At 41.0% G+C, this 22,762-nt stretch overlaps 2 protein-coding genes across 15 annotated transcripts in view; both read right to left on the bottom strand.

The window, feature by feature from the left end:
* Positions 1-22,762, bottom strand: part of HADHB (hydroxyacyl-CoA dehydrogenase trifunctional multienzyme complex subunit beta) — a 55,166-nt gene that overhangs the window by 16,928 nt on the left and 15,476 nt on the right. For 4 of the 14 annotated variants that reach the window (XM_028831894.2, XM_015111868.3, XM_077959961.1 and 1 more), the window contains 5 exons: positions 20,945-21,019; positions 20,793-20,837; positions 10,582-10,681; positions 4,002-4,046; positions 256-355 (listed from right to left, as the gene is read on the bottom strand). In XM_028831894.2, coding sequence (XP_028687727.1) covers positions 256-355; positions 4,002-4,046; positions 10,582-10,681; positions 20,793-20,837; positions 20,945-21,011 — 357 coding nt within the window. In that variant the 5' untranslated portion in view covers positions 21,012-21,019. Of the gene's footprint in view, positions 1-255; positions 356-4,001; positions 4,082-10,577; positions 10,729-14,769; positions 14,853-20,753; positions 20,855-20,944; positions 21,044-22,762 lie in introns of all 14 variants that reach the window. The other 10 variants (XM_077959965.1, XM_077959963.1, XM_077959964.1 and 7 more) reach the window with 7 other exon arrangements.
* Positions 11,470-13,078, bottom strand: LOC100424616 (homeobox protein NANOG-like). Its single transcript, XM_028831895.2, has one exon. The coding sequence runs from the start codon at positions 12,941-12,943 to the stop codon at positions 12,179-12,181; it is 765 nt and encodes a 254-aa protein (XP_028687728.1). The 5' UTR covers positions 12,944-13,078; the 3' UTR covers positions 11,470-12,178.

The following is a 22,762-nucleotide window of genomic DNA, read 5'->3' on the forward strand; positions in this document are numbered from 1 at the left end:
AGTATGAATATACACTAATATAGTATATGTCACTTGATTTATATTAGAATTCTTTTACATATTGTGTATGTCATTTGATTTATATTAGAATTCTTTTACATATTAAATAACACATTACCCAAGCTGTAAAATCACATTTTAGGTCAAATGTAACTAAATAGATATTAAAGGCTTTTATAAAGTAACTTCTATTAATTGAAATTCAAAGTGATTCTACTATCACTCTTTAAACAACATAAAGTTTGTTTTACTCACCTCTCTAGCCACATTGCTTGTTTTCACTTCCTGAATAACTGTGCCAAAGATGATATAATCAACTACTTCCTTAGGGACACTGGTCCGATGCAACAAACCCCTGGAAGTAGAAATCCAAAGCAAAGAAACATTTCACACATCAAGGCAGTGCCAGAGATCATCACACAAAACACTGTGCTCCTTAAAAAAGGTTAGCCTTGCCGGGCACGGTGGCTCACGCCTGTAATCCCAGCACTTTGGGAGGCCGAGATGGGCGGATCACGAAGTCAGGAGATTGAGACCATCCTGGCCAACATGGTGAAACCCCTTCTCTACTAAAAATACAAAAAAAATTAGCCGGGCATAGTGGCGTGCGCCTGTAGTCCCAGCTACTCGGGAGGCTGAGGCAGGAGAATGGCGTGAACCCGGAAGGCGGAGCTTGCAGTGAGCCGAGATGGTGCCACTGCACTCCAGCCTGGGCAACAGAGTGAGACTCCATCTCCAAAAAAACAAAAAAAAAAGGTTAGCCTTGAATTTGAAAGGACAGAGATTGTATCTTTTAATTTGACAAGCATTTGGCACCTTCTCAAAGAAGAAATGAATGAAAGAGTGATTTTAAAGTCAACATTTGATGCTCAATTGGTAATGAGAAGTTAGAGAAAAATAAAAAATAATTTGGAATAGGATAAAATAGATAAGAAACCTATAAATTAATTAATGTTAGTAGAAACCAAAGTTTCAGTAAAAAAGAGAGACAAATATTCAATCAAAGAGATAAAACAAAGTCTCCCTTCAAACTATTAAAAAAATAAATTAAAAAAAAAGTTCTGGGTATGTTAAATTTTAGTTTGAAATATCAATATCAACAAATAATTGAAATAATATATACATTCTAGTTGTGCCCATGAATAGAAACTAGACACAATAACACTCCAGTAGGAATGAGCACTCCCTGAACCCAGACTTTTTTTTTTTTTTTTTTGAGACAAGAGTCTCGCTCTTTCACCCAGGTTGGAGTGTACTGGCACAATCTCGGCTCACTGCAACCTCCACCTCCTGGGTTTAAGCGATTCTCCTGCCTCAGCCTCCCGAGTAGCTGGGGCTACAAGCGCCTGATGACGCCTGGCTAATTTTTGTATTTTTAATAGAAACAGGGTTTCATCATGTTAGCCAGGCTTGTCTTGGACTCCTGACTACAAGTGATCCACCAGCCTTGGCCTCCCAAAGTGCTGGGATTACAGGCGTGAGCCACTGCACCCAGCCCCAGACTAGGTTTCTAAATGCCATTCCCCATTAAAGGGACAAAAGGTTTTTTAGGAAATGACTGATACCAGGTCCAAAGGAAAGTACAAAATGAATCTCCATCTTTTTTGTGCCAAAAGTAAGGAAGCACTCAAAGATAAATGGGACAACATCAGGCGGGCACAGTGGCTCAAGCCTGTAATCCTAGCACTTTGGGAGGCCGAGGCAGGTGGATCACTTGAGGTCAGGACTTCGAGACCAGCCTGGCTAACATGACAAAACCCCGTCTCTACTAAAAATACAAAAAAAAATTAGCTGGGCCTGGTGGCGTGTGCCTGTAATCCCAGCTACTCAGGAGGCTGAGGCAGGAGAATTGCTTGAACCTGGGAGGTGGAGGCTGCAGTGAGCAGAGATCGTGCCATTGCACTCCAACTTGGGCAACAAGAGTGAAACTCCGTGTCAAAGAAAAAAAAAAGGACAAATGGGACCATATCAAAAACAGGAACATGGGGTATACACATTTGTCAAAACTCATCAAACTATACACTTATAATCTGTGCACTTTATTACATGCAAATTATATATCAACAACCAGTATTATACTAAAAAACAAAAGGCACACTGGAGTCAACTTGAAGGAGTGCCAGATAAAATGTGAAATAAGCTGAGCTTCAAAATGAGTAATGACTAAACTTGGCTATAATGAAATAAATAAGTAAAAATCTTTAAGTCCTTATCAATTAAAAAAACTAAAAGAGGGTTAGATATATTGGCTCACGCCTATAGTTCCAGCTACTTGGGAGGCTTCGAGGTTGCAGTGAGCTATGATCAAGCCACTGTACTCCAGCCTTGGACAGAGTGAGACTCCATCCAGAAAAAAATAAATCAAAAATTTAAAAAAATTTTTTTTTTTTTTGAGACAAAGTCTTGCTGTATTGCCCTGCCTGGAGTATAGTAGTGGGATCATAGCTCATTGCAACTTTCAACTCCTGAGCCAAAGTAATTCTTGCTTGGTTAATTTTTAAAAATTTTTTCATAGAGATGGAGTCTTGCTATGTTGCTTAGGCTGGTCTCAAACTCCTGGGCTCAAAAAATCCTCCTACCTTGACCTTCCTGCCTTGGTTTCTCAAGTGCTGGGAATATAGGTGTGAGAAACCATGTCCAGCTGGTAGATGAGATTTTTAAAAGGAAAATATGCATACAGAGAAATGCAAAGCTCTAAGGAATAAAACTTGCAAAATGCCTTTCAAAAAGAGAAAGAGGGAGAGATCCAGTTTTTTGGTGTGTGTGTGTTTTGAGATGGAGTTTCATGGGTGTGTGTGTGTGTGTGTGTGTGTGTGTGTGTGTGTGTGTGTGTTTTGAGATGGAGTTTCATTCTTGTTGCCCAGTGCAATGGCGTGATTTCGGCTCACTGCAACCTCTGTCTCTCAGGTTCAAGGGATTCTCCTGCCTCAGCCTTCCAAGTAGCTGGGATTACAGGCATGCACCACTATGCCTGGCTAATTTTGTATTTTTAGTAGAGACGGTTTCTTCATGTTGGTCAGGCTGGTCTCAAACTCCTGACCTCAGGTGATCCACCCACCTCGGCCTCCCAAAGTGCTGGGACTACAGGCATGAAATGCCGTGCATGGCCCAGTTTTTTTTTAAGGTAGAAAAGAGTCAGTCAGAATACAGAAGAAAAATCATAAAGGCATATTACTAAGAAGTCAATAGAAGACAGGTGAGTATAGCTTACAGTGTCAAGTGCTACAAAGTACAGAGACAGTGGACTGAGAAAAGATCAGTACATTTAGCAATCACAAAACCATTATTAAGAGAAGGTTCTAAAGTATGGTTTCTGTAAAACAAAGGGAGAATGGAAATAATGATTATACAATTAGAGGAAACTGATAGTAAGGAAACAGAAACAACCGCCGTTTCACTCATGCTTGAGGTCTTGCAGGAAGAGAAGAAAAAAAAACAGAGTTAGAATGGACAGAAAGGTCAACTGAAGGGTTTCTCCAAACTAAGAAAGAGCTGTGGTTGGTTGAAGACACAAAGGCAAAGTGTCAATGGAAAATGAATGAGATAATGCCTTACATGTTACTTTATCCCAGAAACAGCAACACATTTCATGACTCTCACCAAATTATTCATCCAGCCCAATCTTATTTAACTGCATCTAATTTTAGATTTTTACTTGGTTTGCACATGAATCTTCAGGTGTCTTTTAGGATTCTTTCTAGGTAAATATCTACATAATCTGTTCAGCTACCCTTATACAAGTTCCTAAGGCAATCACCAAATATATGTATTGTGTTTAGGCTGATCAATCGAGTCCTGTGGCTAGCTAGGATAGCATTAAAATATACTGTCATGCTAAGATACTGTTAAGCCTGCAAAATAAAGATTGATGATATTCATAAGCTGCTTAAATTTGTGTAGTACAGATGGTGAAAATAAGAACAAATTGCTATTTTGTGTGTAAAAACTGGAGAAAGTGCCCTTAACGAAATAAGAATGGAAATGAAACTGCATTTACTTACGTAAGTGCTGCTCTAGCCAAATCATGTGGCATCAGGTCTTTATATCTGGGGAAAGAAAACAAATAATTTAAACCGAAACCCTAGAGCTTCAATGAAAACTTTTCATTCTATTTGAAATACTCAGAGATCATCTAACACATGCTGCTACAAACACACTTAACTTTACTATCCAAGGCAGTTCATCATTTCAAATGAAGAAATAGTATGACTTCGCTATTTGTCATCCTTAAAAATCTAGCAAGCCTTAACTCCTACTAAGCTTGCTAAGAATCAAACAAAAATGTTGTCCAATACCTTAATGTTCAGCATAACACACACTAAATTTTCTTTAAAGTGAAGCCCCACCTTTGGGGTCTCTTTTCCTTTAAACATTTTATTTTAAAAGTATATTATTTATTTATTTTGTAATGCCTACAGGGCTACAGGTGATGTATTACGACTTTTGAAGAAACTCTTTGCTTTTAAGTAACTTGAGATTTACCTGAGAATGGAAAGAGGCCGAGCATGGTGGCTCACACCTAGAATCCCAACACTTTGGGAGGCTGAGGTGATATGACTGCTTGAGGCCAGGAGTTCAAGACCAGCCTGGGTAACACAACAAACAAGACTCTGTCTCTACAAAAAATATTAAAAATTGGCCAGGCGTGGTGGCATGGATCTGTAGTCCTAGCTAATTGGGAGGCTGAGGTGAGAAGACTGCTTAAGGCCATGAATTTGAGGCTGCTAGGATCATGCCACTGCACTCCAGTCTGGGCAGCAGAGCAAGACCCTGTCTAAATAAATAAATAAGAATTGGAAAAAGCAGAGTTCCCTTTTTCCCCGCTTTTTTTTTTTTTTTTGAGACGGAGTTTCACTCTTGTTGCCCAGGCTGAAGTGCAATGGCACAATCTCGGCTCACTGCAACCTCCACCTCCTGGGTTCAAGCAATTCTCCTGCCTCAGCCTCCCAAATAGCTGGGATTACAGGTGCCCACCACCACGCCCAACTGATTTTTGTATTTTTAGTAGAAACGGGGTTTCACCATGTCGGTCAGGCTGGTCTTGAACTCCTGACCTCAGGTGATTTGCCCGCCTTGGCCTCCCAAAGTGCTGGGATTACAGACATGAGCCACCGTGCCCAGCCTTCCCCTGCTTTTTCTAATACTGACATCTGACATAACCATGATATACTTATTAAAACTAAGAAATGAACATCAGCACAATACTATTCACTAAACTACTATCTAAATCTCACCAGTTGTTCCACTAATGTCCTTTTTCTGTTCCAGGATTCAATCCAAGATACCATGTTGCATTTAGTTGTTATACCTCCTTAGTCTCCTTCAATTTGTGACAGTTTCTCAGTCTTGTCTTTCATGACCCTGACACTTTTGAAGACTAGGGTTATGGATTTGGGGGAAGAATATCACAGAGGCAAACTGTATTTCTCTTAGCTTCATATCAGGGGGTATGTGATATCAATATGACTTACTACCAGTGATATCAATGTGATGATTTGGGTCAAGTGATGTCTGCCATTTACTCCACTATAAAGTTACTATTTTTTCCTTCCTTTCCTCAATTTGTTAGAAGTGAGTCACTAAGTCTAGCCCACATTCAAGGGGAGAATTAAGTTCCACCTTCCAGTGGCAGGAATAACACAGACTTTGCTGACATATGTCAAAATCATCATAGTAATTGATAAATATTTTGGGGGAGATTCTTTGAGACTATGCAAATATTCTGTTTCTTCTTAACATTTCACCTAATTTTAGCAATCATTTGTAGACCTTGCAGCAAGTATTATGTGGTATTCTAATGGTTATTTATTTTTCCCATTCTTTATTTTATTTATTTTTATTTTTTGAGACAGGGTCTCTGTCACTCATACTGGAATGCAGTGGTGCAATCATAGGTCACTGCAGCCTCAAACTCATAGGCTCAAGCGATGCTCCCACTTCAACCTCCCTTGTAGGTAGGACTACAGGTGTCTGCTACCACACCCAGCTAATTTTTCATTTCTAGTTTTGCAGAGATGGAGTCTCACTTTGTCTATGCCAGTCTCAAACTCCTGGCCTCAAGCAATCCTCCTACCTCAGCCTCCCAAAGTGCTGGGATTACATGTGTGAACCACTCTATACAGTCCTCCTATATTTATTAATCAAAATTCTTCTGTAAGGAAGACTTGTTCCTTCTCATTTACTCTTTTTTTTTTTTTTTTTTTTGAGACAGAGTCTCACTCTGTTGCCCAGGCTGGAGTGCAGTGGCACAATCTCGGCTCACTGCAATCTCCACCTCCCAGGTTCAAATTATTCTCCTGCCTCAGCCTCCTGAGTAGCTGGTATTACAGGCGCCCACCACCACACCCAGCTAATTTTTGTATTTTTAGTAGAGACAGGGTTTCACCATGTTGGCCAGGTTGGTCTCGAACTCCTGATCTCAAGTGATCTACCCACCTTGGCCTCCCAAAGTGTATTTATTTATTCATTTATTTATATCAGATTAGACTCACAGGCATTTGTTTTATTCTTTGGGTTATGTTCCAATACTATTGTGATTTATTTTATTGCTCAAATCATTGCAGTTTTGGTGACTGGTAGCTCCTGCAGGTCAGACCTGCGTCTTTTTGACATGGCCCCCCAAACTCCACTTTTTTTTTTATAAGTACTTCTTTGCTTTCCAGCACTACAAGGTCTCCTTGCTCATCCTGTCTTTTCTCTGGCTCAGCCCTAATCATTCTTCAAAGGAGCTCTGGTTCTTTGTATTGAAGAATGCTGTTTAGAAACCAAGATCTGGGTATGAACTCTATTTGTTTGTTTGTTTGTTTAAAGATCAAAAATAAATTGTCTTTATTTTTAAGTCAGAGATTTAATCATGGGATTAAATAAGAAGATTCATTCTTCAAGTTCCTGAAAATTAGTAAAACTTAAAAACTCCAAAATATTTTTACTATTATTTTCACTCAGAATCACAGAAGAAATCATGAGTAGTTTTCCAGATTTTTCATAGGTAAACCCAGTTTCCTCAAATTTAGAACAGAATTATTTGGGGAAAAGTCATGTGCCAGTTTGAAAATGCCTAAGCCATAAAGCCATGAGCCATAAATTATTTACCATTTACAATCCCTTTTTTTTTTTTTAGAGAGTCTCGCTCCGTCACCAAGGCTGGAGTGCAGTGGTGCAATGTGCCTCCTGGGCTCAAGGGATCCTCCCACCTCAGCCTCCCAAGTAGCTGGGATTACAGGCACACACCACCATGCCTGGCTAATTTTTGTATTTTTAGTAGAGATGGTGTCTTGCCATGTTGGCCAGGCTGGTCTCAAACACCTGACCTCAGGTGATCCGCCCACCTCGGCCTCCCAAAGTGCTGGGATTACAGGCGTGAGCCACTGCGCCCGGCCCCAGACTAGGTTTATCATTTCCAGCCAACTCATCATTTACAATCTTTATTCTCATACTCTCACACTCCTCTACCTGAATTATTGATAGACTTCTGAATTCCACTGCTAGACTCTATTCCCAGGAGTGCTTCCCAAATGCCCCTACCCATAAGAACTTGGCCTTCCAAATAACACTCAAGTTGAAAGCAACGTTTCTGCAAATTAAACAGAAAAATACTTTTTCCACTTAGAAAATGATCTTCTATTACAGAAGACTTATTTGGCACCTCAACCCTAACATCAATAATGTAAAAATTGTTGTCCTTATAAATTTTCCCTCTATGTTATTATTATTAATTTTTCTTGTTTTAAGAGACAAGGTCTCGCTCTGTCACCCAGGTTGAAATGCAATAGCATAGCTCATATACGATCACAGCCCACTGCAGCCTCAAACTCCTGGGCTCAAGCAACACTCCTGCCAGTCTCCCAAGTAGCTGGGACTAGGGGCATGCACCACCATGCCTGGCTAATTAAAACACCTTTTTTCTTCTTTTTTTGTAGCGATAGGACTGGCAGGTGGGGGTGAGGAGGGGTTGGGGGTAGGTGTCTAGTTATCTTGCTCATAGCTCAAGCTGGTCTCAAACTCCTGTCCTCAAACAATTCTCCCGCCTCGGCCTCCCAAAGCACTGGAATTATAGGTGTGAGCCACTGCACCGGGCCTCTAATGTTATTTTTTAGTAACTTTTGTTCTTCACGTGAATATTGCCTTAAAATACTTTTTATTCTCTCTTCCCTATTCACTATCATTTCTTACATTACTCAAAGACTTTCTCTTCTCTGAACCACTAGATTGCTCATGAACTGCCTTCTTTCTCAACCAGAATCCTGAATTAAACTAAAACACAATACACAACAAAGAAAGGAACAACCCAATGCTAATTTGGTAAATACCTCAAATTAAACTTCATGCAAATACTAATCATCAAATGTTTAATAAAAGTAAATGAAACAGTTGAGTATGTTTGGGTTTGTTTTTTTCTTGTTTGTTTTGTTGTGTTTTTTTTGAGACGGAGTCTCGCTCTGACGCCCAGGCTGGAGTGCAGTGGCGCAATCTCAGCTCACTGCAACCTCCACCTCCCAGGTTCAAGCGATTCTCCTGCCTCAGCTTCCCAAGTAGCTAGGACTACAGGCATGCACCACCACACCCAGCTAATTTTTGTATTTCTAGTAGAGCTGGGATTTTACCATATTGGCCAGGCTGGTCTCGAACTCCTAACCTCAGGTGATCCACCTGCCTTCGCCTCCCAAAGTGCTGGGATTACAGGCATGAGCCACCGAACCTGGTCTGTTTGTATTTTTTAACAGCTAGTAAAACAGTATCGAACACCTACATAATATATACATGATCCTCACAAAAAAAGAGTCTTCCTAGCCAAGAACTTTCATGTATTGATGGAACTTTCTTTTTCTATTTTATTGCTGCCGAGTAAAAGGAGGACACCATCTTCTTCCTGCTTCTAAAGCCTTCTGATTCTTACTTTCACTGTTGTGTCAGTACAGGAAAGAGATTATAGAAACATTGTTAAGTGGATTACTATATTGATAAAATAGGATGAATAAAGAAATGTCACTACCATTTACTTATAGCATTACTTCTTTTTTTTTTTTTTTTTTTGAAACAGGGTCTCGCTTTGTTGCCCAGGCTGGCGTACAGTGGTGCAATCTCAGCTTACTGCAGCCTCCACCTCTTGGGTTCATGAGATTCTCGTGCCTTAGCGTCTGGAGTAGCTGGGACTACAGGTGCATACCACCACACCCAGTTAATTTTTGTATTTTCAGTAGAGACAGGGTTTTGCCACGAACTCCTACCCTCAAGTGATCCACCCACCTTGGCCTCTCAAAGTGCTGGGATTACAGGCATGAGCCACGTGCCTGGCCAACTTATAGCATTACTTCTATTAGAAAATATATTTACAGGTCCCAAATTGTCTGTTTAAAAATGAACCTTTGTTGTGTGTGTGTGTGTGTATATGTATATATATGTATATACACACACACACACACACACACACGTGTATCTTTCATAAGTCACTGCACATTACACATAATACTGTGCACCTTGCTTTTTTGGGGGGGGCGGGAGGAGGGGATAGGGTCTTACTGTCACCCAGGCTGGAGTGTAGGTAGCAGCATGATCACAGCTCACTGCAGCCTTGACCTCCCAGGCTCAAGTGATCTTCCCACCTCAGCCTCCAGCCTCCAGAGTAGCTGGGACTACAGGTGTGTACCACCATGCCCAGCAAATATTTTTTATTTTCTGTAGAGACAAGGTCTTGCTATGTTACCCAGGCTAGTCTCGAACTCCTGGGCTCAAGCAATCCTCTTGCCTTGGCTTCCCAAAGTGCTGGGATTACAGGTGTGAGCCACTGCACCCAGACTGCACCTTGCTTTTTACACTTAACATATGTTCAAGATCTTAGGTCTTCCATATTAGTATATAAAGATAGGTCTCATTATTTTTAACAGATGCCTAACATTCCGCAGCGTTTTTTTAAAGCTGGCAACTACCTATTCAAAATATAAACACTAAAACAATCTAAACAGAATAGAATGAACAGTTTAAACCTTGTTATCAAAGGCCATTACCAGCTTTTGGATAGACTAACCTTCACTCGGGGACAGAAAAGCAGCATAAAAGGCCAAGGAGAAGAGCAATTTTGATCTAGGGAATTCTGGAGCTGGTCTAGGATCATTCTTGTCCCATACACTTGGGGTTGTGCTATGCCAGGGGTTTGGACCAGCCCTATCAACTCCAATTTTACTAATTTCCAGGAGGCCAAACCAGTGGATTATATAGGCCCTTCGGAATGCCCATGGCCCATATCTTCAGCACTCAAACTTCTGAGGAGGCACAGAGACAATGTCCTTTTCTCCAGAAAAGGAAAGGACAGCTCTGTTGGAAGCAAGCTATCTGGACCTCTAGGCTTTCAAAATAGAGCTATTTCAAGCAAAACTACACTAGGCTTATTCATGAGAAGGATAAAAAACAAATGTTGCCATATTATTTCACCACTGTCTTGACTTATTCTATTAATTTCATGGGACTGCTATCCAAATATTAGTCCACTAACAATATTATTACCTATAGGGTTACATTTACAAAGACTACCTTTGAAAGTGTTTTAAAAGAAGGAAAAAAATAATATGATCATGTCATACTTACGAAGTGCCGGACAGCAAAAATGGAGTGCGAACACCATCCACCACCACAACATTCCTTATATTGGGTTTGGCTAACGTCTTCTTTGTTTTGGTCTGGACAGCTTTAAGATAAAGTTTTAAAAAAAACTGCTAATTAAAATATATAAGTCTGATTACTTTTACTTTTTTTTTTTTTTAAGCTGGAGTCTCGCTCTGTCACCCAGGCTGGAGTGCAATGGTGCAATCTCGGCTCACTGCAACCTCTGCCTCCTGGATTCAAGCAATTCTCCTGCCTCAACCTCCCGAGTAGCTGGGATTACAGGCACCTGCCATCATGCCTGGCTAATTTTTGTATTTTTGTAGAGATGGGGTTTCACCATGTTGGCCAGGCTGGTCTCAAACTCCTGACCTCAGGTGACGTGCCCACCTCAGCCTCCCAAACTGCTGGGATTACAGACATGAGCCACCATGCCCGGTCTACTTTTACATTTTTTAAGACAGTCACTTTAAGAATTATTACATCATTAATGCCAACCTGCATTTACCATTTACTAAACCACTTTAAATTTTTTTCAAAAAAAGGCTAAGAAACTGACTAGCATTTGTAAGTTTCTACATAATATTTAAGATAAAGCTTATATCCAATGATGAGGGAATTTATGCCATTAACAAAATAGTTCATTTTTATTAAGTGTTTGACAACCTATATCATTAGAAGTAACCAAATTTACATGCAAATCTACCCTTAATATTAGAAGTTGCAATGATTGATATTGTTCACTCTTCACATAGCTTGATGTTCTTACCTTTCTATGTGGAAATAAAGGGCCCTTGGTTGGTGACTTGCTATTCTGCAAAAACCTACATGCCTAAATACTTTTTAATCTCAAAAAAGCAAACTTCCTTTAGGTTTCTTTCTTTTTTTTTTTTTTTAATGTTTAAGCTGTATATTTACTCATTGAAACACTAGGTAAAATAAGGGTAAAATCAACTAAAGGAAAAATAGTTGTTTGATTCATTTGTACTTAAATTGACTAAAGTAGTACTAACGTCATTATGATGCAGCAAATATAAGACCTCTTTCTACAAAGATTAGCATAACCAACAAATTAGGGGATATAGTAAAACTGAGCCAAAAAGGGTGAGGAAATCAATTAACCGTTTACCTCAATAGTTTTTAAAAAATAAGCAAAGCCTCAAAATCCCAAACAATAGGAGTATCTTCATAACACCAATTTGTACTTGTATTTCTTATTCTTGAGGTTAGATTCTAAACACTAAAGATATCCAAACTAGTATTAGATCTACTTATCTATAGCCAGAGACAGCTTTTATCATGTTGTCCTTAGCAGTCAAAGTTATTAAAATGTCTTTTCTCCAGGAAGATCCAATAGGAAAAAAAGAAACCTCTCTGATTAGGCTCCAACCATACTCCACCCTCCATCAAATTGACTGGATAGACATAATGGAAACCAGAACACGTGGTTTCCAAACAAGAAAAATCCTATCAGGGAGGGGAGGAGGGGAGAGGAAGGTTCAGCCAGTGCCCAGACTGAAATTGAGTAATATCAATTTTACTCATCTTTACATATCTTCAGGTTGCACGTTCGTGGAGTAGTTTAGGAATAAATCCATGGTTTGTGGAGTACTAAATACCTAGTCGTCTGCTGTATTACATTAAGGCCTTCCCCAGCAGCTTCCAAAGCAGCCTCCAAGTCACTGGCAGGAGAATTTGGCTGGAACTGCAAGCAGGACTGTAGAGATTCCTCTTCATAGTCATAGAAGGGACTGTTCCAGGCCTGATTGTTCCAGAACTGGGTGCACCAGGTCTGAGCGTTCCAGGAGTGGCTGCTCCAGGGTGGGACGTTCTGGCTCTGGTTGCTCCAGGATGAATTGTTCCAGGTCTGGTTCCTCCACATCGGAAGATTCCCAATCGGGTTCACCAGGCATCCCTGGTAGTAGGAAGAGTAGTGGCTGGGGTAGGTAGGCGCTGAAGCCTTCTGAGTCACACCACTGGTATTCTTTGGCCAGTTGTTTTTCAGCCACCTCTTGGATTTCATTCTCTGGTTCTGGAACCAGGTCTTCACCTGTTTGTAGCGGAGGTTCAGGATGTTGGAAAGTTCTTGCATCTGCTGGAGGCTGAGGTATCTCTGTCTCTGAAATCTATCATTGAGTACACACAGCTGGGCGGAAGAGAACACAGTTCTGGCCTTCTGTTTCTTGACCGGGACCTTGTCTTCCTTTTTTGTGGCACTATTCTCTGCAGCAGTAGGTTGTCTGCCTTTGGGACTGGTGGAAGAATCGGGGCTGTCCTGAATAAGCAGATCCATGGAGGAAGGAAGAGGAGAGACAGTCTCCGTGTGAGGCATCTCAGTAGAAGACATTTGCAAGGATGGATAGTTTTCTTCAGGCCCACAAATCACAGGCACAGGTGAAGATTCTTTACCATCTGATGCTTTGAAGCAAGGTAAGCTTTGGGGACAAGCTGGATCCACACTTAGTTTCCTTTAGTTTGGTCTCTTGTCTATCCCTCCTCCCAGGTAGTCGACTTCTGACTTTTTCCCTCTGGCTCTTTAGCTTCTTCTCAGGTCTGGTGATATTGTCATGTCTTTCAAGACTACTCCGTGCCCATCTTGTGTGTGTGTGTGTGTGTGTGTGTGTGTTTCACATTCTTCGCCAAGGAAACCCTTTAGGTTTCTTAAATTAAAGAATAAAATACAAATACGTGCCTGTGGTTTTTTTAAAAAGTAAATAATACTAAACTATGGAAAGTAAAAACTAAAGTTCCCTCTTTATGCTTTCGCCTACCACACTATTTTCTTCCGAGAGGTAAAGTCTGTTTATTTGGTGTATACACTTTCAAATATTTTCTTTTAGTGCATTTACATTCATATACTTGTACGTTATGTATACTTTGTTGGCTTAACAATATAGCTGGAAGAACATTCCGTGTTAGTATATCAAAATCTAGTTCATTATTTTCTTGTTGTTGTTAATGTTGGAATTTACCTACTCTATCATTATTTCTTCATTATCAGAGATAGAAAAAAATCCTAAATTACTGGGAATACAATGTCGACAACGACCTTACCACATCTGTTAATGTCACAGAGAAATATTTGTAGTAAACATCTACAACCAACTTTAAAGAAATATTAGTCAGAGTTAATAGTCATGATAAAATAGGGCATAAAGATGACCCTGGCAGCATTCATGGAGATGTGCTGCTGGTGAAGGAGATAAACGGAACAAGGAGGTAAGTGAAGAGACTGTGGCAAACCCAAGTATGTGGTGCAAAAGGCCAGGATAAAGGCAGTATCAACATGAGAGGACGTTTATAAAGGAAAACAAGGTATGCTGGCTACCAATCAGATATAGAAAGAAAGAAAACAGGAAAACAGGATTATAAAGGAAGCTTAGAGACTAAGAATACTTAGCTACCTGAAACAAAGTGAGAACTGGTTTTGGAACAAAAAGGGGACTTAATTTTTTTTTTTTTTTTTTTTTTTTTTTGAGATGATGTCTCGCTCTGTCGCCAAGGCTGGAGTGCTGTGGCACAATCTCGGCTAACTGCAACCTCCACTTCCCAGGTTCAAGCAATTCTCCTGCCTCAGCCTCCCGAGCAGTTGGGATTACAGGCGCATGCCACCACACCCAGCTAGTTTTTACATTTTTAGTAAAGATGGGGTTTCACCTTGTTTGCCAGGCTGGTCTTGAACTCCTGACCTCAAGTGATTCGCACACCTTGGCTTCCTAAAGCGTTGGGATTACAGGCGTAAGCCACTGTGCCCGGCCTCATTTTTAAACTAATTTTGAGGTGACAGAGAGACATCCAGGTGGATATGTTAACTACACAGTTAGCTAGAAGATGCAGAGCAAAACCTCTGAAGAGAAATGAGTGTAGATTAGAAAGTCATGAAATATTGAAACTCAGAATACAGAAGGAAAGCAGAGATGTATTTTGCAACGCCTGTTCTCCCACAGCCCCCTCTATTTCTTTTAAATTTCTTTTTTCCTCTTTAACAATAAAAGATGCTTTTTTTGTTTGTTTGGGTGTGGGGGGGTGTTTGTTGTGTTGTTGTTTTGGACATCCCACAGCCCCCTCTAAAGGGAGTTGCCCCGCTTACAGTCCCTGCCAAAGGGGAAGCCATAGGCACAACTCTAAGTCAATATAAAAACTGATCAGATCCAGAGTAGGTACTGGACTCACCAACGATCCATCCATATAGGAGCCAACCACAAACCAGTGTCATCTACCTACAAGTGATCAGTTGTGCTAGTCAGATTCTCTCTCTAGGCAAAGAAGCACGGAAAGAAATGCCAATTAGTTGAAGCTGAAAAGATGTCACGAGGTAGAATCAGGGTGATGGTAAATTGACGTCATTCATAAGTCAGTCTGTAAACCGTAAGTGAGCAAATAAGCCAGCCAGAAGGAAGAATCATAGAAGCAGAAAGACCAGGAAAGGGACATACCATGTGGGGCATGAGAGAGACAAAGTAGCTGGCCCCTAGAGCTGCTTGCTTGGTTCCTAACGCCTTTCCAGCTGTAGTACACACAAACCTTCTCATCCTTAACCTGAGGGTCCATTACTACAACAAAAAGACCCTTAGCTTTGTGATGTCCCTACAATGAGAAGGCTGAGGGAAGATGCGAGACAAACAGTAACTTAAGAGGCAGTAGGAAAATCAAGAGAGAACGGTATAAAAGATCAAAGGCAGGAGAGTGTCAAGGAGAACAAGATGGTCAAATGCATTGGTCCTCAAGGAGAAGAATCCTAATTTCAATAGACTGAAAACAGGCCACTAAATGTGAAGATTTGCAGACTATTCATGACTGACCTTGCAGGTGACAGGTCCAATGGTATGCCATCATGTCATTCCACATTTTAAAAACTAACCAAGCCAGGCGTGGTGGCTCATGCCTGTAATCTCACCACTTTGGGAGGCCGAGGCGGGCAGATCACGAGGTCAGGAGTTCAAGATCAGCCTGGCCAACATGGTGAAACTCTGCCTCTACTAAAAATACAAAAATTGGATGGGCACAGGGGTACGCGCCTATAATCCCAGCTACTGGGGAGGCTGAGGCAGAAGAATGGCTTGAACCCAGGAGGTAGAGGTTGCCGTAAGCTGAGATCTTGCCACTGCACTCCAGCCTAGGTGACAGGGCAAGACTCTGTCTCAAAACAAACACACAAACAAACAAAACTCACCATGTATTCCTTTTATACACTTTCAGATAAATTTCAAATTCTTAACTCTTCTAACAAACAGCCTGCTTTACTTGGTTCCACCTTAACTATCCAGAAGTATTTTCCACTACTTCTCAAAATAGAACAAGATGAGCCAGCCCCCAGTCCTTTACAGCTTTGCTCAGGTCAGCCTCCTTGCCTTTACTTATGGACCTCCCATCTGCCTGGTCCCTTTTTTGCCCATCTAATTCTTAACCTGTCTCTTGGGCCTCGTTCACATTCTATCTCCTAGTAAAGCCTTCCCTGATAACTACAGTTACTGAGGGTTCCTGCCTCTAAACCTCTGGGCAGCCTCTAGGGCATACTGGCCATTCCAAATAATTTAGCATATTATAAAGTAATTAAACTAACTCTACAAGCCACATTTTAAAAATATTCATTATTATATGTAGGAGATCAGTCAGAGTGGTGGGAGAAACTATAGGGAAAGGTGCAGGCCTTCCGAAAGGTCAGAAGGTTCTGCAGAGCCCCGGGGAGGAACAGCTGAAGGCAGATGTTCTATAACCCTGAGGCAGAGGGCAAGAAGTAGGTACAAGGGAGTGTAGGGGAATGTATCTTAAACTAGCTTATTTATTTATGTTGACCAGGGGCTGATCTTTGATCACCCATGCAAGATGTTCCTGGAAGGGGAACAATAAATGTTAGTTACCCATAGATTGTGTTTGCTCCAGGCTTTCATCATTGTGCCTATACTGAATGAGAGCAAGCAGCTCCAGTTCCTCGGGCTGCTGCACTTTGGCCACTAGAGCCAGGCAGACCCCTAGCTGGTCTTACACTGCATACCTGTGTCTGAGTACTCATTTCATCTGTCAGTTGGCCAGGGTCTGCAGGACAGACCTGGCAGGTGGTGCCCCATGTGAGGCTGCAATGGATCCTGACAGAACCCTCAAAAATGAAGGTGAAGTGACTGGGCAGTAAGTAATTGGTGCCCGCTCAGGATTTCCAAGTCTGAGGGGATTTTCAAGCTAGGCTTTCATCATGGGACATGATGTTTCATCATGGTGAGAGACAGGACTAACTAGATTTCCTAGGCCAACTAAGAACTCCTAAGCCTAGCTGGAGAAGGTGACTGCACCCACCTTTAAACACAGGGCTTGTAACTCAGCTCACACCTGACCAATCAGGTAGTAAAGAGGGCTCACTAAAATACCAATTAGGTTAAAAGCAAGAGGTAAAGAAATACTCAAATCATCTATCATCTGAGAGCACAGGAGGAGGGACAATGATTGGGATATAAACCCCAGGCATTTGAGCAGGGAGAGGCAACCCCCTTTGGGTCCCCTCCCCTTGTATGGGAGCTCTGTTTTCACTCTATTAAATCTTGCACACTCTTCTGGTCCGGCTTGAGCTGAGCTTTTGCTCACCATCCACCACTGCTGCTCGCTGCTGTCACAGACCCGCCGTTGACTTCCACCCCTCCGGATCAGGCAGGGTGTCCGCTGCGTTTCTTTCTTTTTTTTTTTTTTTTTGAGACGGAGTCTCACTGTGTCTCTCAGGCTGGAGTCCAGTGACTGGATCTCGGCTCACTGCAAGCTCCGCTTCCCGGGTTTACGCCATTCTCCTGCCTCAGCCTCACGAGTAGCTGGGACTACAGGCGCCCGCCACCTCGCCCGGCTCATTTTTTGTATTTTTAGTAGAGACGGGGTTTCACCGTGTTAGCCAGGATGGTCTCGATCTCTTGACCTTGTGATCCGCCTGCCTCGGCCTCCCAAAGTGCTGGGATTACAGGCGTGAGCCACCACGCCCAGCCACAAGTGGGAAGAAATCTTAAATGACATCATGTACAAGGGGAACAGGTCCCAGTAACATCTTTAACGTTTTAGGCCTTAGTTAGGGCTGCTTTGGCCCTGCTCTACACAGAAGAGCCTAAAAAGGGAAGGGAAGAGGAACCATCACCTACCTTACCACCTCCTCCTCCTCCCTCAGCCCCACCGTTACTAGGTAAAGGTGCCACAGAGGAGACAGAGGTTTTTCCTGAGCCCCCTCCCCCAATAAACTGGGAAGAAGACAATGGATACACTACAGTTATGGGACCCTGTCTTAGGCAAGCAGCATTAGAAGGGGAGCTCTTGGCCAGGATCGGTGGCTCACGCCTGTAATCCCAGCACTTTGGGAGGCCGAGGTGGGTGGATCACGCGGTCAGGAGATTGAGACTATCCTGGCTAACATGGTGAAACCCCATCTCTACTAAAAGTACAAAAAATTAGCTAGGCATGGTGGTGGGCACCTGTAGTCCCAGCTACTCAGGAGGCTGAGGCAGGAGAATGGCGAGAACCCAGGAGGCGGAGCTTGCAGTGAGCCGAGGTCAGGCCACTGTACTCCAGCCTGGGCAACAGAGCAAGACTCCATCTCAAAAAAAAAAAAAGAAAAGAAAAGAAGGGGAGCTCTTAGTCTGCCCAGTGATGCAAAATCAACAAGGCAATCAGGTACATGAACCCATTACTTTCAACACTTATAAAGAAATAAGAGAAAGCATTAGAGAAAACAGAGCCGCTAGCACATTTACGAGAGGACTGATTGAGGCCATAGCAGACAACTACCATATGACCCCTTTCTAATAATGGCCAATTATGTATTCAATAGTCACCTAAGGACTCTCGTTCTGCCTCATGTGTGCACTGGCTCCTAAGCACATCAAAATTTTCTGAAGGGCAAGACGATACAGCTCCATTTTATATATTCTACAGTACTCTGGACACACAGCAGTAATGAATTATAAGAATCTGAATTGGGAGCTAAAATATCTGGGTTGTAGGCCTACTCTGCCACGATTTTCTTATTTGCAAATATTAGAGCTCTGCCCAACTCCAAAACCTACAATTCAATGGCTGACTGATATACATTCTACACTCTTTAAAAACAATTAAAATCAAAGAAGATAATAAGTGTGTCATATATTATACAACTATTATACACATGTGTGTGTGTATATATATACAGAGAGACAGACATCTATACATAGACATAACCATCAAATCAGTCAAAATTTCCAACAGACACTTATATGTCCAGTCCATCAGATGACTAAAAACATCCACAAATTCTGTATCCCTCTATTTTAATTCCTTCATCCTAACAGCTCTGTCAAGAAGAGATATTCACACGCGCTTCAAGAGGAATTAGTTATAAAATTACTGCAATCTTCAAACCAGAATGCCAGTTAAAACAAAAAAAATTACTGCAACCTAAAACCTGCTGAGCCCAGGCACATGCCTGCTTCCACCCTCAAAGCAGCTGGCCACTTCCCATTGTTTTATCATTTGCCTTCTGGTACCACTATCATCATCAGCGTTAATGCAAATTACTTGTGGGACACTGTGTTATATTTGCGGAACACTGTGTTATACACTGGGGATACCAAAAAGCTAAAGACTCACAGGGCTTACAATACATTTAGGGAGACAGAAACATCAGGAACAGTTACAGAGCAATATAAGGAATAGTTTAAACACCAAATACATGGTTTCCTCTGCTGGTATTCAGAATGACCTTCTCCCACTTGGCAAGGATCAGGTCTATTTGTGTGACTTTGCAAAGCAAAGACCTGGGTCAACATTAGAATTAGGGAAAAGGCAAAACAAGACAGACAGGAATTATTTATGGAGGTACTACAAACCTATATTTTAGTTAGAATGTAAAGGCCACAGGAAAAATATTTGTTATATGACAACATGAAACTTCTGTAGTTGGGATTAGGCAATAATAGAAAAATACCATCTTGCACTTATAGTGAATTTATAGTTTTTAAAGTGCTTTGAGATATCTCATAACTATATGAGGCTGGTAAGACTAGACTTATTATATATTTCTTTTTTAGATGAAGAAACTAAGCACAGGGAAGTAAAGTGACCAGTTCAAGGCCACACTGCCCAAAAAGAGGTAGAACTGGAAGAGAATACAGGTCCTCTGAATCCTGGGAACCAAATCCCAGGATTTTTTCCTTTTTCTTTTTTTTTTTTTTTTGAGCCGGAGTCTCGCTCTGTCACCCAGGCTGGAGTGCAGTGGTGTGATCTCGGCTCACTGCAAGCTCTGCCTCCTGGGCTCAAAGATTCTTGTGTCTCAGCCTCCCAAGTAGCTGGGACTACAGGCGTGCGCCACCACGCCCAGCTAATTTTTGTATTTTTAGTAGAGATACGGTTTCGCCATGTTGACCAAGCTGGTCTCAAACTCCTGACCTCAGGTGATCCACCTGCCTCAGCCTCCCAAAGTGCTGGGATTACAGGCGTGAGCCCCCACACCCAGCCTGGAAGATATTTTTTCTATTAAGTTATTATACAAGTAGAAATACTATAATAAAACCAAAATCAAAGCCATACAGAATCTAGGCAAGGAGAAAAATGTTAAGAATTTGACAGGGTGTTTTTAGCACTAGCCTGGGAAGATACAAACCTACAGCACATTCTACAAAAATCTGCAGTAAAGAAGCCTAATTTATTGGGTTTACTGAGGGTGTAAATGACCATATAAAATCAACACATTTCCTTACTCTTTTATTTCATACTAACTAAACAACTTTCTGTTATTACTAGTTCCCTAATCACTTCTATTTCAGGAATGGGCCCTCTTGCACATGGGAGAAGATATTCATCAATAGAGAAGCATTTCACAAATTGCAAATTTAAAAAGTTAACTTTTGGTTCCATAATAGATCTCAAGAGCATTTGTAAGCCATTCATCTCCAGGACGGCCAGCAAGAGGATAAATAAACTGACCAGCGAGGTTTATGGAACCTCCATGACTCCAGCAGGTTCAAATCCCAGAAAACAGTCTCCTGTCAACAAACTCAAGCCTAATCCTAAATAAGGTAGTATCATTATTGATTGGCCCTATAATTTTTTAATTTGAAGGCAACAGAGATGTTCATGTTGCTCATAAAAAGGGGAGAATTAGCAAATTAGTTTTGGTTTTTATTCAGAGTTCACAGACTATAGAATCTGGAATCTACCATTGAAATCAGAAATGTTTATTTTACAAATGACTGTACCTGGGGCAGCTCGTAGCTGGGAGGAACAGCTCAGAGGTCTTATGGCTGGAAGACAAAATAAACTGTTTACAAAAAGCAATACCATTATCTGTGCAAGATGCTTATAAATCCAAATCCAATCTCTAAAAATAAAATAATAATAATAAACTTACCAAATCTGAGGGCCCATTTTGATGTAGTGGGAAGTTTTTTAAAAGGGCAAGTCAAGATGGTAGTCATTCTGGAATCTAAAAAGAGAACAAAAGTATATTCTGGATTAGCTGAACAATTTGTAGTTTACATTGTAGTCTATGAACTCTAATAACCTCATCCACAGCTGCTAGAAAACATTAAAACTTAATCTTATCAACCATTCTTCATCCAATAATATTATTATGATAGGAACACTGACATGGCTTTCACATCGTACCAATCACTATTCTAAGCATTAACCATCTAATCTTCACAATGACCTATAAAGTAGGCATGATTATTACATCCTTTGTAAGAGATAAGGAAATTCAGGTATAGTAGGATTTAGTGACTTGCCAAAAGACCTACAACTAGTGAGTGGCAGAGCTGGAATATTTATTTATTTATTTATTTATTTATTTTTGAGATGGAGTTTTGCTCTTGTTGCCCAGGCTGGAGTACAGTGGCGCAATCTCGGTTCACTGCAATCTCCACCTCCCCAGTTCAATCGATTCTCCTGACTCGGCCTTCTGAGTAGCTGGGATTACAGGCACGTGCCACGGTGCCCGGCTAATTTTTTGTATTTTTAGTAGAGACGGGGTTTTGGCATGTTGGCCAGGCTGGTCTTGAACTCCTGACCTCAGGTGATCCATCTGCCTTGGCCTCCCAAAGTGCTGGGATTACAGGCGTGAGCCACCGCGCCCGGCCCAGACCTAGAATTTGAACCCAGGGAGTCTACCTCCAGAGTTTGTGCTCCTGTCCTTTAGGGTCAAAGAAGCAGAGAGACTGCTAGGCGTGATCATAAAACCATTAGTATTAGTTTCACGATTCTGAAGGCTATACTATGATTACGTAGAAGGCTTTGTGGAATGTTTGTATTTGAAGGGAATACACACTAAACAGGGATGGTGAAGCATCATGTCAACAACTTACTCTCAACTGCTACTAAAAAAAGTTCGTAGTACTGCACTTGCAACTTTTTTCAAAGTTTGATACTGTATTGTTTCAAAATAATAAAAAAGTAAAACATAATAATCCTATATATTAAAAAATATGTAAAATACATTAACTACTTCCCCCCACCCCCCAAAAAAGACTAAATTTCTAACAATGAGTTCCTACAGATCACTAAGGAAAACACTAGCAGACAAATAAGCACAGAATATGAACAGACCACAGAAAAGGAAATACAAATGGCTCTTAAATATATGAAAAGATGTTCAATTTCACTCATAAGAATTCAAATTAAAATCACAGATATAATTGTCTATCAAAGTAGCAAAGAGTCAAAGGTTTGATATATACTCTGTGTAGGTAAGAGTATGTGCAAATAGATATTCTCATATACTGCTGCCAAGAGAACTGGCACAATCCATGGGGAGGGCAATTTGGTAATTATCTGTGAAACTACAACTGCACCTAATGTTTGAACCAGCAATTCCATTTCCATGAACAGACTTCATGGACATTACTCACACACAGGACATGATCCATATTGTTACTGTAATAGTCAAAGATTAGAATAACCAAAAAATACGAAAATGGGTAAGTAAGCCATGCTACAACACCCTTGTGAAATACAATGCAGCTGTAAAAGGTAAGGAAACGATTATGTACCAATATGAAACCATTTTTAAGCTATATTAAGTGAAGAAAGCAAGATGCAAAATAGCTGTACAGCACGCTATCACTCATGTTAAAAGAGGAAAAATATTATGTACATTTCCTTGCATCAGTATAAAATCCCCCTGGAAGTACAATAAAGATGTTAAGAACAATTGTTGACTGGAAGAAAGGGA

The sequence above is a fragment of the Macaca mulatta genome, chromosome 13, assembly GCF_049350105.2.
Source record: "Macaca mulatta isolate MMU2019108-1 chromosome 13, T2T-MMU8v2.0, whole genome shotgun sequence".
In the NCBI taxonomy this organism is placed as follows: domain Eukaryota; kingdom Metazoa; phylum Chordata; class Mammalia; order Primates; family Cercopithecidae; genus Macaca; species Macaca mulatta.

What these genes read in the sequence shown, in the direction of transcription:
- LOC100424616 (XM_028831895.2), bottom strand. Translation starts at nt 12,943, where the DNA reads ATGTCTTCTACTGAGATGCCTCACACGGAGACTGTCTCTCCTCTTCCT.